The sequence below is a fragment of the Diorhabda sublineata genome, chromosome 8 (genome assembly GCF_026230105.1).
Source record: "Diorhabda sublineata isolate icDioSubl1.1 chromosome 8, icDioSubl1.1, whole genome shotgun sequence".
In the NCBI taxonomy this organism is placed as follows: domain Eukaryota; kingdom Metazoa; phylum Arthropoda; class Insecta; order Coleoptera; family Chrysomelidae; genus Diorhabda; species Diorhabda sublineata.
In genome coordinates, this window is record NC_079481.1 from 30084765 (window position 1) to 30100864 (window position 16100).

Sequence of the window (16100 nt, forward strand, 5' to 3'; positions counted from 1 at the left end):
TAATTAAATAATTAATACACTAAGTGTTTTTATTTATTGATATAATTATAGTAAATTTATTAGGAATGTTGAATGTATATATAAAAAAAGTTTTGCTTTTCGAGGTTATGTTTTCCACATCTCTTGTTGGCATATTTGTTTTGTCTATTTTACATTTGAATTTAGTTCTTTTATAATCGGTAGTTTAATTTGAAATTTTGTTTTTATTTCTTCATTTTAATGTTATTTTTTGAGAAATATTTGTAAATCACCTCCATCGTTCGACAAGTTCGTAGCGCACGCTTTGTTAAACGAGCACACTTTGTAAAGAATCTCTTTCCTTTATTTAGTCGTAGTTAGGTATGCAACCCAAATTATATTTCCCATTGTTATATAAATTGAACGTTTATTTTTCCGCTAAATTTTTCATGGTTTTTAAAAAATTCCAAATACTTACACATTCAGGTACTTCTGATAATTAAAACTCATAAACAATAACATTTTATCTATTTTATTTGTCCTTTTTGATCATTATACAATATTACAGAGTAGGTAATAGATAAGATATTTTTGTATACAAATTTTTGATCAATTCTTAAAGTAGACAGACAATAAATTAAATGAGTCAATTTATATTTGCGACATTTTAAAAATCATATTTCCGCAATAAAGGGGACCGAAATACGTAACAAGACATTGGGCTTTTGACGTTGACATTCAACAAAATGGCGGGCACCTCCTCTACTCGTTACGTCATTTCCGTTCCAGAACAGGCATATCTATTGACATAATCACTTGAGAAGTTCTCAACATTCCAATTGATCAATTAGATAATAGAAGTTTTTGTTTCTGTTGCTAAGTATATAATTAGTTTTACAAAAAAAAAGTAAATTAATAGAAAATTCGTTATAAACGCTACGTTTATTGTTTTTAATGTAAAAACTGGATTGTAACGTATTTGTAGATGTGTGTCGTAGAATTAAATTTACATACGAGGGTTCGTTGATTGTTATTCGGATATATTTGAATAAATGGAAATGGAAATTGGGTGTTATAGTTGCCGAGTGAGAAACTTTTTACCTTGTCCTCGTATATATATTGCAGAAATACATTGAGATTATTTTTTTTTATAAATATGAAGGTAAATGATAGAAAAATATGTACAATAAATTATAAGAAAAGAAGTTTGGAGAGTAAAAGCTGCCAATTATTTTAATATCGATAAAATTATTGCAGACTAATCAAAAATAATAAAATATAAAATAAAAGCAAATAAAAAAATAATAAATTAACATATTTTATATTTTACAATGATCACATAACCAAATTGAATAAAAAAACTCGTATCAATTTGGTTCCTAAATTAATAACATAGACTGTAATCAAGTTTTGACAGACATCAAATGTTGACATATGTCATCAGTGCTGGAAATTGAAGAAAATGAAAAGTAACTACAACAATCTGTCCGAATCTTCTGATTGGTTAGATAATGTAATGGAACGTTGGCTTGTTAAATATCCAGCTAAAACAAAATGGATGTACAACTACAGCGAAGCAGTCATGAAAATTTAAGAACCGAAGATACAAAAAAAGAATAAACAAAATTTAAAATTACAAAAAAAGTGATTATCACAACGTTAGTATTAAAATTCTCTCAATAAAATACTTGGAAAAAAAAATGAGAATAAATTAAAACTTAACCTAACTTAAAACAGAATAAAAAATGGCGCTGATATGAACGTAACGGTTATTTTTCGGAAATTTCTAAATATATACAGTGTGTAACGGAAAAATTTAAGTTTATAACGGTTCGAGGTTAATTTACTAAATAATCAAAAACGTCAATACGGAAATATATCAAAAAAAAATATTATCCGGAAAGATTTGTGCGCATCCGGTAGTTCTTTAAACACAAAAAAATGTTTCAAAAAAAATTTTTTTATTATTTAGACAAGATACGATTAGAAATTTCCAATTTACATATTTTATTATCGCGCTATTAGCCGTCAGACTTTGTACAAAAAGAAGCAAATAATACGAGGTACAGTTATTAAATAATATTACCAACTCGTCCACGACATGATCCGCGAAACCGGTCCTGTTCGAAAATTTATTTGTTCGCTTTCTAGAACCGAATTATCGAGAAATTCTTTTTCGTGTAAATACTCGCTCGTTCGGCGGCTAAAAAACAAATAAACAGTGTGTTTAAATAAATTAATACGTTTTGGAATTAGCAATTGGAATAATTTAGTGAATAGTTAAGTGCAAATTAGAGTGGACGTATAAATAATGAGTAAGCGAGAAATATTTGGTGTTAATACAAATCAGTATAGCCGTAACCACAACCAACGTTCATTTATTTAATAACCGTACCTCGTACGTTACAATTATCGGAATAAAATAGAAGGAACTTCAAAAAACATTTTGTTTCTAAAACATACACACTTCAAATATATATTTATATATATATATATATATATAATAGTTTTTGTAATGGCAGAATTTAAAAAAGTGTACCAACTCTAATATACCTCCGAGTTCGAAGGTATATTAGAGTTAGTACACTTTCGATGTTTTATTGCCACTATCCCACCACTAAAACTCTCGTAATCTAGCCGACAAACATTTCGTTCCAATTCATATTTATTTTTATATACAGTTTATACAGTGTGATGCCGTTTTAGTGCGCGAGAAAAAAATTTTTGATATTGACTATTTGTTATAATAGATGGGACACACTGTATACGTTGACTATACTAAAACGAGCACATTTTATAAGGAGGTGATTTTTTTTTTATTTTTTATTGTGACTTAGGTCGAGGAACGATTAAAATTACATACTCTGGCACTCTCTTCATTGAACACTCTGTATATATCGGGGTGGTATGACGAGCGATATGAAAATGGTTGTTGGGAAATTAAATTCGTTAACAAACAGTATTCGAATTATTTTTGTTTAAAAATAGAAAAATTGGAAGCAAATAAACACAAGAAAAATGGGGGGAAATGAGGGGGGAATGGGGGGGGGTACATTAAATGATATATGGAAATTAATTATAATAAAAACTGTGCATAAAAGAAAATATTTAGTCCGGAAGGGATTTTTTGTTTAAATAAAAACCCTCGTAGATAAAAGCGCGAAAATATATACAGGGTGTTTATTTAAATCTATAAAAAACTGCGTATTTTGTAAATGACACCAAAGATGATTCATAACGAATCAGAAACGTCGTTATTTTAATATTTACATGGTAAAACTATAAGTGGTTTGAAATATTAACGTTGGAAATTTTCCATTTTCCATTTTTCGAATGATAATTTTAGCTAAAATTACATTTAATGACCACCCCGAAATGTATTTGTACCAATCACTGCTCAAAATAACTGAATAACTCTTTTTTAGTTACGAACTTTTTGACCTACCCCTGTATAAAATATAAACTATTATTGCGAATTTTTTTCGTCAATACCCTAAAAAAAATTTCTGGTTGAAAAAATGCGAATTTTATGAAATTCTATACAAAATTATAAAATTATTTTGGTCATATACGAGGTTTGTCGAAAAATTTTCATATCTTTCTTGTATTCTTTGATGTTTTAGTGAAATTTTCAAAAAGAAGATGATTAAATTTTTCAAAAATGATATAATGTGTAAAAAAACAGCTAATAATGATTTTTAAAAAAATTCAAAAACGTATTTTAATATTTACAGGGTAAAACTATAGGTAGTTTGAAATATTAACATTGGAAATTTTCCATTTTTCGGATGATAATTTTAGTTAAAATTACATTTAATGACCACCCCGAAATGTATTTGTACCAATCACTGCTCAAAATAACTGAATAACTTTTTTAGTTACGAACTTTTTGACCTACCCCTGTATAAAATATAAACTATTATTGCGAATTTTTTTCGTCAATACCCTAAAAAAAAATTCTGGTTGAATAAATGCGAATTTTATGGAATTCTACACAAAATTTTTTTTTTTGTATACGAGGTTTGTAGAAAAATTTTCATACCTTTCTTGTATTCTGTGATGTTTTAGCGAAATTTTTAATAAGAAAATAATTAAATCTTTCAAAAATGATATAATTTGTAAAAAAACAGCTAATAATTATTTTTTAAAAAATTCAAAAACGTATTTTGATATTTACAGGGTGAAATTGAAAGATGCCAACTTTCCATTAAATTAATCAAGTCTAATATTGGTTTTAGTAACGATTTTTCCTAAAAATGATATTAAATGATCACCCAAAATGTATTTGTACCAATCACTGCCCAACATAAACTGAAAAACGCAGTCACACAACCAGAAAATCACAAACTTTTTGATCTACCTCTGTATAATAATGAGCGCGTAATGAGAATTTTTTTATTTGTATTAGAAAAAAAGTTTCTAGAAAAAAAAAATGGAATTCTATACAAAATTAACAAATATAATTTTTTTTTGGTCGTATACGAGGTTTATCGAAAAATATTTATATCTTTTTTGTATAATTTGACGTTTTTGGTGGAATTTCCAAAAAGAAAAATGATTAATTCTATGAAAAACGGTTTATTTTGTGAAAGTATTTAAATTTGATCTACAACAAAAGTCATACTTTAACATTTACAGGGTAAAACTAAAAAGTGCAAACTTACTATCATGCGAATCAAGTTTAATTTTGTTTTTTAGAATGATTTTTCTGAAAATGATATTTAATGACCGCCCCAAAATGTGTTTGTACCGATAACTGCCCAACATTAACTAAATAACGCAGTTTTTCTAATTTCCAGTCAAGTTCAGTCATTTTTTGACCTACCTTTGTATAAAAATGCGATTTTTGTTTGTTATTATTAATTTGGAAAAAATTTCCAGTTAAATAGGCGCAAATTTCACAAAATTGGTATAAAAAATTATCAGTTAAATTTTTTTGAAAAATCGTGTACGAGGTTTGTCGAAAAATAATAAGTCGATTAATAGAAATCTATGAAAAATCATAGAATTTGTTCTACATGATCCAAAACTTTAAATATAATCGACACATATCAAAATGAAGAAATTATATACGAGGTTCGCAGAAAAAATCTTATTTTTGTTCAAAAAACAAAAAAATCGAATTATTAAAAAAAAATTAATTCCCAAATGTTGTTTATCAATAGTAAAAACATATTTTTTTCGAAATTACCACTTTCTTTAGATATTTCCACAAAAAAAATCGACTGGGATTAAATCCGGCAACCATGCAGGTCAAGAATTTCCAGGAAAACTTCTGTTTTCAAATTTTCAACGTATTCACGTTATCTGCTGGTACATTTTTTTCCTCAAATCTTCATTCCTGTGATATTTTCAACATTTTCCTAAAAATTACGAGGGAATTTCTAAAAAAGGTGTTTACTTGGTGCTAATAAAGTCCAAGGCATCCCAAAATTAATTAAACGAATCTTCCAAACTCAAATTCCGTAGAGAAAATGTCGTATTGAATAGTTTTCAAAATAAATAACAAATATTTGAGAGTAAACTTCGATTCTAAAAATTTTTTTCCAAACAAATTTCAATTTTGTTAAAAACAAACCATATTTTCGAACAAACCTCGTATACGACTACTAAATTTTAATACTTGATAACTGAATTCCAAATTTTAAATCATGCAGAACATTTTATGAAGAATAACTTTTTTTATAAAACTTGATTATAAGAAAGTTACCCACATATATAAACACACTGTATAAATTTTACTCGTATTTTATTTTCCTCCCTGTATTTATAATGAAATATCAAAAAAAAAATGATTCTACGTTTGAATTTTTCGAAAAAAAATGCTGTAAATCGAATATCTATGTATATATGTGTGTGTCTTATATATTTTTTATCATACAGGGTGTATCGGAACTACTTTTACGGAATAGAAATAATTATTTCCTATTTTCAATTCTTTTCTTTTTTTTAATAAATGAAAACGAAAAGTAGATATAGATTATTGTCGCAATTCTGTTGAAAAATGCGTATATACGAGGGGGAATCGAAAAATGTTCGGAAAAAATGGTACGGTATTAAAAATGTCGTAACGAGAATACTGTTTGTTACTCGATTCGAATACTCGATCGTCAAATCACCACGATCGAATTTATGGCACTATTGATACCTCGATATCAACCAAATTCTTTAACGAATTACGAATTATTTTTTCTTATTTGCTTTTTCGGCCTTCTTCTGCAATTTTTCCTTTTCTTTTCGGTCGCGTTCCACTTGTTTCCTCTCCTTTTCGGCTTGCAATTTGAGTTCTTTGATTTTACGTTTCAATCTACTTTTGTCGTCGCTGGTTATACCCAAAATTTTGAAATCCGCCGATCTCAATAGCAACAACGCGCTTCCGTTAACTTGCAATTCGGCAAATTTCGAAACGTGCTGTTCCATACCGATCGCCATCAACCAACCGCACACCTAAAACATGGAAAAACAATAAAAAAATAAAAAATTCGATCATTTTCGTCGGATATTTACTTGATCCTTGGACCAATCGAGTATCGGGGTGGATTGCCAGTAGTGCTGCCCTCTTTTATCGCTCGCTATACTACAAGAAGATAAACTGAGATCGGTGTTTACCCAAGAGGAATCGTGTCTCGAAGGCGACACCGAACCGGACGACAGACTAGACGGTGACGGCGGAGTCGGCGACGTATTCTGAGTCTGAGGTTGCCAAGGGGCGCTACCTGGGGGCGATAACGTAACGGGAACAACTTTCTTTACTACAAAAACAAACAAACGCTTATATACAGGGTGGTTTCGGAAAAAATTGTCCAATTAAATATCAGGGATGATTAAACTGGTGATGAATGAACGATAAAATTTTTAAGCACTCACTGTATACGCGTATAACGAAAGGGATCCGCCGTTAAACGTGTGTACTGACCTTTAGAATTGGCCTCGTTCACCGCCTGTCGAATCTCTTCCAACAGATGATGCGCCGGATCATCTTTCGATCTATCGTTGAGTTCATCCGTCGAACTAGTCGCGCTATCGCCGCCGAGTCTCTTTTCCCTTTCCGCCAACACCTGAACGAACAAACGTTTTCAAAAATTTCGGATATTTTCAACACAAACCCCCCGCTAACCTGTTTTAGTTGTTCGGCCAAACTGGGCGGCGGACAAACCGCCGCCATATTGTTGGTTCTGTTGTCGTGCCACGGATCCGGACTGGGTTCTTTTTGGATACTGGCGTATACCACGCCGCCGTGAGCTTGATTGGTCGACGCGTTTTGATTCATAACGTATTGATTCGTTTTTTGTACCTGCAACAATATTTTTATATAAATAAAAGGTTGTAAAAAATCAATGTGAACCGAGTTGAACCGACGCGGGGGACTAGGTCGATACAAATAATAGAAAAAATTTAATGAAAAACCTACGGATCACCGATATTTTGTTCTAGAATCGAATAACAGGTCCGAGTCGAGGTTTTACAATGCACAGTGTTGCCAATTATTCCTTTTAGCTCTAATTATATATCGATATATGTTTTTTAAGGTCCGAATAGAGCGGTATTGATCAGTATTTTCAATTTAGCGGTTATTAACCTCCGAAGATTATAAAAAATCAATGTGAACCGAGTTGAACCGACGCGGGGGACTAGGTCGATACAAATAATAGAAAAAATTTAATGAAAAACCTACGGATCACCGATATTTTGTTCTAGAATCGAATAACAGGTCCGAGTCGAGGTTTTACAATGCACAGTGTTGCCAATTATTCCTTTTAGCTCTAATTATATATCGATATATGTTTTTTAAGGTCCGAATAGAGCGGTATTGATCAGTATTTTCAATTTAGCGGTTATTAACCCCCGAAGATTATAAAAAATCAATGTGAACCGAGTTGAACCGACGCGGGGGACTAGGTCGATACAAATAATAGAAAAAATTTAATGAAAAACCTACGGATCACCGATATTTTGTTCTAGAATCGAATAACAGGTCCGAGTCGAGGTTTTACAATGCACAGTGTTGCCAATTATTCCTTTTAGCTCTAATTATATATCGATATGTGTTTTAGGTACCGAATATATCGGTATTGATCAGTATTTTCAATTTAGCGGTTATTAACCCCCGAAGATTATAAAAAATCAATGTGAACCGAGTTGAACCGACGCGGGGGACTAGGTCGATACAAACCAAAATTGCGTTCATGATAATTTTAAACATTTAAAGGTTACTTTAGGGCATTTATGTAAACAAACAATCCGTATAATTTAATAAATCGTGAATTGATTTCCTTTAAAGGGCTTCGGTATCGATATTTTTAACGGAATTTTCTCGAAATAGTTATTAAAACGCGCAATGCCGCCAATTATACCTTCTAAGTACCGAATCTAGCGATTTCGACCGGTACTTTAATCAAAATTAAATGTATTATAGGATTTGACACGGTATACGGTGTTTGTTTCGATTCGTCCGGTGGTACACCATACCGATTCTGTGGTACGGTTTAATTCGATGAAATAAACTCACTTGCGTATATTGAACGGCGTAGTGCGCGCCATTTTGATTCTTCTGTTGCGCCGTTACGTATTGCGATTGAACGTACTGTTGCGTAGCGCTGGTAAACGACGTCGGACGCGTCGTATTCGACGATTTCAATTGTTTGACGTCGTTAGAAGCGAACACCGAATCGGTTACTTCGTCGGAGGAATTGTAACTTTCGTCCAAACCGTAATCCGAACTACTGTTGCTCAACGAACCTTTTTTGACGCTCGGCAATTGCCTGTAATGCGAAAAAAATATTAATACGCGAATTATTTTTATGAGTAAACGTCACCTATTAGCTAGCGCTCCCCTATTGGCGAGTTCCGCTTTACTTTTACTCGCCGATATGTCGAGTAATTCGTGCGGCGGTACCGCTCGATCGAATTCCTCTTTGATCGGTAATTTCCTTTCGACGGTGGCGGTTTTATCGTCGTCCGGACTGGCGTCCGACATTTCCGTATCCGAAAAGTCCGGTCGGAGGGATTTGAATAGAGGTTTGGGCGGTTGTCTGCGCGACATTTGGGGCGTTAATTGTTTCACGTTGATATTATCGTACGGTAGCGTCATAGGTAAGCCGGCTTTCCTTTGAGTATCCAATAGCTCTTGTTCGAGAGCTATAACTCTATCTTTCAAACTTTTCACCAACGAATTGTATTCGGTGTCTTTTTCTTGCAACACCTGTTGGTAGAAATCTTCCCTGTGCAGCATGTCGAGCTCCCTCTGTTGGAATTCTTTTACTAAATGTTTGGCTCTGTTGTATTTCTTTTCGAGCACTTGGTATTGGGTCTGGGATTGCTCCAACATGTTCTGGTAGGTCTGGATTTCCTTTTTGGCCGTCAACAGACTCCGTTCGGTTTCTTTTAATTTTTGGGCGGCTTGTTCGATTTTTTCCGAATCGTCCGGCTTCACTCCATTCTGCTCCATCAGCTAAAAATTAAATTCGATTCATTAAATACTGTAAATACAACGTTATACTAAAAATAAACTTCCCGTATTAATTACAAATAGAAAAAATTATAAATTCTTATTAATTCACACTTTTTACTCCAACTTATGTATTCCCAAGTCGTAGAAGTTTCCCCCCAGTCACCTCGCCAACGAAACCGAGCAGCGGTTCATCCGGGGGACCGGTATAGGGTTCTTCGGATGCAGTTTCAAGGCTTTTGCTTCAAATTTGTTGAAATTTACTCAAACCATCAAGTTGGAAGCTTTGGAAGGAGGGTTGAATGTCGAGGCAACCTTAGAACCGGGATTGTTAAGCCCTAAAACGTCTCTACAACCTTGATCTTCCTTCTCGTACCATATGGAGTCAAACCATGTCAAAAGCAGTTCCGTGGTTATTATTTTTCCAAAGAATTCAAGGGTAAGAAAAGGATTTGTGATGGTTCCTTGGAATTGCACCTGATTAACTTGAGCTAAGTTCATAAAAATGAACGGTTCCTGGCACCGGCTTCCGCATAGCTACTACGGAACCTCCTCCATGTGCTTTCGAAACCAATTCGTTAATTGATAGGGGGCTGTTGGTCTCTTAACAAGATTGACACGAACCATTTAGGTTGGAAGCCTTGTAAGGAGGGTTACAGCCTTGGTCTAACTCGATATAGATAGGAACCGGGTGCTTTGGGCATAGTAGATTCCGTGGTTCTTGTTGGTTTTGGTCCCTACTGTTACAGGACCCTTGGAACCTCATTTGGACTCATTCAATCCTCGGCCATTCATAAAAATGATCCGTTCCTTGCACCGGCTCCACCTGTAGTAGACTAGCCCTAATAGGGAGGTCGCTGGGCCTCCTTACCAACGTCAACGGCTCCTTGTGAGGGAGTTACGCCCTTTTTTCTCATCATTAGCAAGTTTAGTATGGTGGCATTGTTGTCACGCTTAAAAAAAATTATTATGATGCTTTAAACACAAGTTTTTATATTTGTAACATTTTTTTCAGTGTAGATTTGATTAGATTTTTTTTTTCAAATACCATTTTTTAAAATCGATGCAGTGCCATTTATTACAGTTGTATAATTGTCGAAAAAATTTTTGACGAAAAATTGTCAGGGCTACTCAAATGACGTCATATCTTGGAAAAAAAATAAAAAATATTTTTTTGACAAAAATATTGAGAACAAACGGTTTTTGAAATATTTAAAAATCTCATTTTATTTCAAATTCAATATATTCGACCGTGATATAATTGAAACATGACAACGCTGCAACTAATTCTATTTGTAATTAAACGACGATTTATTAGAGGTTAGAATTTGAATTAACGAGAATTGAATAATTTAAATGTTAATAAATAGGCGATTGATCATTATTAGTGAAATTTTGAAATATAAACATTAAATTTCGAAATTGAATTTCCATTTTGTTTATTTATCATCAACTTTAAACTTCCGCCATAAAATGTAAACAAAAGAAAATCTAGATCACCAGTTACCACAAAATAGATTAAACTTATATCCAAGGTTGCCACGTTTAATTTTATTCCGGAGAAGTAACGCAGGAAACATATCAATATATTTTAAATTAGATGTACATGATTCTTAAGAATGTACACTGAAAAAAAATATTTTTATCATTTCAAAATTTAATGTGACATGTGAGGAGGCGGAAATAAATAAATAAAAGTACCATTTCGATGAAAAAAAAAAAAAAAAATGACATTTGTTGCGTGTAATACTTACTTCGATCAATAGAGTTCTGAGGGAATCGACATTATCCTGTTCGTGATCGAACAGACCCTCTTGATTAACAATAGGGCTTGTAGGGCCATCGCTAACGCTCGTATTGGCCGAACCTTTAAATAAAACAAGATCCATTTACCTATTTTATGGCCTTAGAACAAATTCAAGGTCAACATCAAGGTTATCGCGATATTTCATAGACAATATACGAGGGTTAGTCGAATTCAAAAACACACCACTTCTGTTCTCGAAATTTTAATACCCTAGGGAGTTAAAGTGACACATAAATAATTTTTTTGATAAATACGAGGGATAACTGATAAAAACATATGTTTTGGAACAAAAAAAAATCATTTTATTGATATCGAACTGGTCTATTTTGAATTCTATACACTTTCTAGAGAACTTTTCACATTTTTTATCGGTTTAAAAAAATAAAATTCGTTGTAATTATTAAAATAAATATTTTTTGCATATTTGGAATCGAATATTTTTCCCAGGGGTCATTTTTACGGATGACGAAACAACATATAGTCACTTAGTATTGAATCTGGTAAATTGAACGGCTAATCCAGCAATTCATAGTGGAATTGTCCATGGAAACTCCACACTTATATATTTTTGTAACCGTATGGGGTCGCCGTAACTTTATTCTTCGATAAAATCACTTTAATACCAATCCACCTTGCAAAAACAACTGTTTGGACTACCATTTGGTCTTTAGTACGTTGTAACAGATCCAGGTTTAGTCCAATTTGATAAACTCATCCACATTATCGTTAAACACACCTGCGAAGGTGTCAAATCATTTCGTAAACAATCAAAATCGAGACCGATGAACTTGCAGAGACCCAAACAGGATCCAAATTACTTTTTTACCATCACCATTGATGGTACAAAGTTTCCATCAAGTTTCAATTCGGTTTTAATGACACAAACAAAAAACGCAACTTATAAATTTGACAAGAGTGAAATGACAATTGACAGTATTGTTGTTGGTTAATTTAAGACGCGGGAAATTCAAACTAATTAACCTTGTTTCGATACTGTAGCGTAGTATCAGTTAAAGTGAGGTTAAGTTATCGATTAGTGTCTGTTAGATGTGGTTTTTGACAAAAAACATTTCAAATGTTGAAATTTAGGAGGATCGGAGAGGTTAGAACATCCTAGATCATCGTAGATGCTTGGATGTCCTCTATCGATACAAAATTTCACGAAGTTTTCGATTTTTGGCGAGATAATGGATTCATAGAGAGACAGATCCGGCGAATGAGGTGGCTGGAAGCTCAAATTCTACCTCAGGGTAGCCTCGATGATAGCCACGATGTCAGGACGCACTCTAATGACCGTTTTTCAAGTACTTTTACGCCGTTTTTTATTATAGAGAAGATCATGGAGTCCTAAAGATATAGATCCGGCGAATAGAGTGGCTGGAAGTTCAAATTCCACCACAGCGTAGCCTCGATGGTAGCCACGATGTCAGGACGCACTCTAATGACCGTTTTTCAAGTACTTTTACGCCGTTTTTTATTATAGAGAAGATCATGGAGTCCTAAAGATATAGATCCGGCGAATAGAGTGGCTGGAAGTTCAAATTCCACCACAGCGTAGCCTCGATGGTAGCCACGATGTCAGGACGCACTCTAATGACCGTTTTCCAAGTACTTTTACGCCGTTTTTTATTATAGAGAAGATCATGGAGTCCTAAAGATATAGATCCGGCGAATAGAGTGGCTGGAAGTTCAAATTCCACCACAGAGTAGCCTCGATGGTAGCCACGATGTCAGGACGCACTCTAATGACCGTTTTTCAAGTACTTTTACGCCGTTTTTTATTATAGAGAAGATCATGGAGTCCTAAAGATATAGATCCGGCGAATAGAGTGGCTGGAAGTTCAAATTCCACCACAGCGTAGCCTCGATGGTAGCCACGATGTCAGGACGCACTCTAATGACCGTTTTCCAAGTACTTTTACGCCGTTTTTTATTATAGAGAAGATCATGGAGTCCTAAAGATATAGATCCGGCGAATAGAGTGGCTGGAAGTTCAAATTCCACCACAGAGTAGCCTCGATGGTAGCCACGATGTCAGGACGCACTCTAATGACCGTTTTTCAAGTACTTTTACGCCGTTTTTTATTATAGAGAAGATCATGGAGTCCTAAAGATATAGATCCGGCGAATAGAGTGGCTGGAAGTTCAAATTCCACCACAGCGTAGCCTCGATGGTAGCCACGATGTCAGGACGCACTCTAATGACCGTTTTTCAAGTACTTTTACGCCGTTTTTTATTATAGAGAAGATCATGGAGTCCTAAAGATATAGATCCGGCGAATAGAGTGGCTGGAAGTTCAAATTCCACCACAGCGTAGCCTCGATGGTAGCCACGATGTCAGGACGCACTCTAATGACCGTTTTTCAAGTACTTTTACGCCGTTTTTTATTATAGAGAAGATAATGGAGTCCTAAAGATATAGATCCGGCGAATATAGTGGCTGGAAGTTCAAATTCCACCACAGCGTAGCCTCGATGGTAGCCACGATGTCAGGACGCACTCTAATGACCGTTTTTCAAGTACTTTTACGCCGTTTTTTATTATAGAGAAGATCATGGAGTCCTAAAGATATAGATCCGGCGAATAGAGTGGCTGGAAGTTCAAATTCCACCACAGCGTAGCCTCGATGATAGCGACGATGTCAGGACGCACTCTAATGACCATTTTACAAGTACTTTTACGCCGTTTTTTATTATAGAGAAGATCATGGAGTGCTAAAGATATAGATCCGGCGAATAGAGTGGCTGGAAGTTCAAATTCCACCACAGCGTAGCCTCGATAGTAGCCACGATGTCAGGACGCACTCTAATGACCGTTTTTCAAGTACTTTTACGCCGTTTTTTATTATAGAGAAGATAATGGAGTCCTAAAGAAATAGATCCGGCGAATAGAGTGGCTGGAAGTTCAAATTCCACCACAGCGTAGCCTCGATGATAGCGACGATGTCAGGACGCACTCTAATGACCGTTTTTCAAGTACTTTTACGCCGTTTTTTATTATAGAGAAGATTATGGAGTCCTAACGGAATAGATCCGGCGAATAGAGTGGCTGGAAGTTCAAATTCCACCACAGCGTAGCCTCGATGGTAACCACGATGTCAGGACGCACTCTAATGACCGTTTTTCAAGTACTTTTACGCCGTTTTTTATTATAGAGAAGATTATGGAGTGCTAAAGATATAGATCCGGCGAATAGAGTGGCTGGAAGTTCAAATTCCACCACAGCGTAGCCTCGATGATAGCGACGATGTCAGGACGCACTCTAATGACCATTTTACAAGTACTTTTACGCCGTTTTTTATTATAGAGAAGATCATGGAGTGCTAAAGATATAGATCCGGCGAATAGAGTGGCTGGAAGTTCAAATTCCACCACAGCGTAGTCTCGATGGTAGCCACGATGTCAGGACGCACTCTAATGACCGTTTTTCAAGTACTTTTACGCCGTTTTTTATTATAGAGAAGATAATGGAGTCCTAAAGAAATAGATCCGGCGAATAGAGTGGCTGGAAGTTCAAATTCCACCACAGCGTAGTCTCGATGGTAGCCACGATGTCAGGACGCACTCTAATGACCGTTTTTCAAGTACTTTTACGCCGTTTTTTATTATAGAGAAGATAATGGAGTCCTAAATAAATAGATCCGGCGAATAGAGTGGCTGGAAGTTCAAATTCCACCACAGCGTAGCCTCGATGATAGCGACGATGTCAGGACGCACTCTAATGACCGTTTTTCAAGTACTTTTACGCCGTTTTTTATTATAGAGAAGATCATGGAGTGCTAAAGATATAGATCCGGCGAATAGAGTGGCTGGAAGTTCAAATTCCACCACAGCGTAGTCTCGATGGTAGCCACGATGTCAGGACGCACTCTAATGACCGTTTTTCAAGTACTTTTACGCCGTTTTTTATTATAGAGAAGATAATGGAGTCCTAAAGAAATAGATCCGGCGAATAGAGTGGCTGGAAGTTCAAATTCCACCACAGCGTAGCCTCGATGATAGCGACGATGTCAGGACGCACTCTAATGACCGTTTTTCAAGTACTTTTACGCCGTTTTTTATTATAGAGAAGATTATGGAGTCCTAACGGAATAGATCCGGCGAATAGAGTGGCTGGAAGTTCAAATTCCACCACAGCGTAGCCTCGATGATAGCGACGATGTCAGGACGCACTCTAATGACCATTTTACAAGTACTTTTACGCCGTTTTTTATTATAGAGAAGATCATGGAGTGCTAAAGATATAGATCCGGCGAATAGAGTGGCTGGAAGTTCAAATTCCACCACAGCGTAGTCTCGATGGTAGCCACGATGTCAGGACGCACTCTAATGACCGTTTTTCAAGTACTTTTACGCCGTTTTTTATTATAGAGAAGATAATGGAGTCCTAAATAAATAGATCCGGCGAATAGAGTGGCTGGAAGTTCAAATTCCACCACAGCGTAGCCTCGATGATAGCGACGATGTCAGGACGCACTCTAATGACCGTTTTTCAAGTACTTTTACGCCGTTTTTTATTATAGAGAAGATCATGGAGTGCTAAAGATATAGATCCGGCGAATAGAGTGGCTGGAAGTTCAAATTCCACCACAGCGTAGTCTCGATGGTAGCCACGATGTCAGGACGCACTCTAATGACCGTTTTTCAAGTACTTTTACGCCGTTTTTTATTATAGAGAAGATAATGGAGTCCTAAATAAATAGATCCGGCGAATAGAGTGGCTGGAAGTTCAAATTCCACCACAGCGTAGCCTCGATGATAGCGACGATGTCAGGACGCACTCTAATGACCGTTTTTCAAGTACTTTTACGCCGTTTTTTATTATAGAGAAGATCATGGAGTCCTAAAGATATAGATCCGGCGAATAGAGTGGCTGGAAGTTCAAAT

The 16100-nt window shown here is 35.0% G+C and overlaps 1 protein-coding gene across 2 annotated transcripts in view; it reads right to left on the reverse strand.

Annotated features, from left to right (window-relative positions):
• Window positions 1–475: 475 nt before the first annotated feature.
• LOC130447635 (uncharacterized) overlaps window positions 476–16100 on the reverse strand; it is a 34684-nt gene continuing 19059 nt past the window's right edge. Inside the window, exons 9-16 of one of the 2 annotated variants that reach the window (XM_056784570.1) lie at window positions 11161–11273; window positions 8775–9409; window positions 8468–8720; window positions 7076–7252; window positions 6875–7016; window positions 6466–6710; window positions 6107–6405; window positions 476–2161 (exon numbers count right to left, since the gene is read on the reverse strand). In XM_056784570.1, coding sequence (XP_056640548.1) covers window positions 6142–6405; window positions 6466–6710; window positions 6875–7016; window positions 7076–7252; window positions 8468–8720; window positions 8775–9409; window positions 11161–11273 — 1829 coding nt within the window. In that variant the 3' untranslated portion in view covers window positions 476–2161; window positions 6107–6141. Of the gene's footprint in view, window positions 6406–6465; window positions 6711–6874; window positions 7017–7075; window positions 7253–8467; window positions 8721–8774; window positions 9410–11160; window positions 11274–16100 lie in introns of both variants that reach the window. The other variant, XM_056784571.1, reaches the window with a different exon arrangement.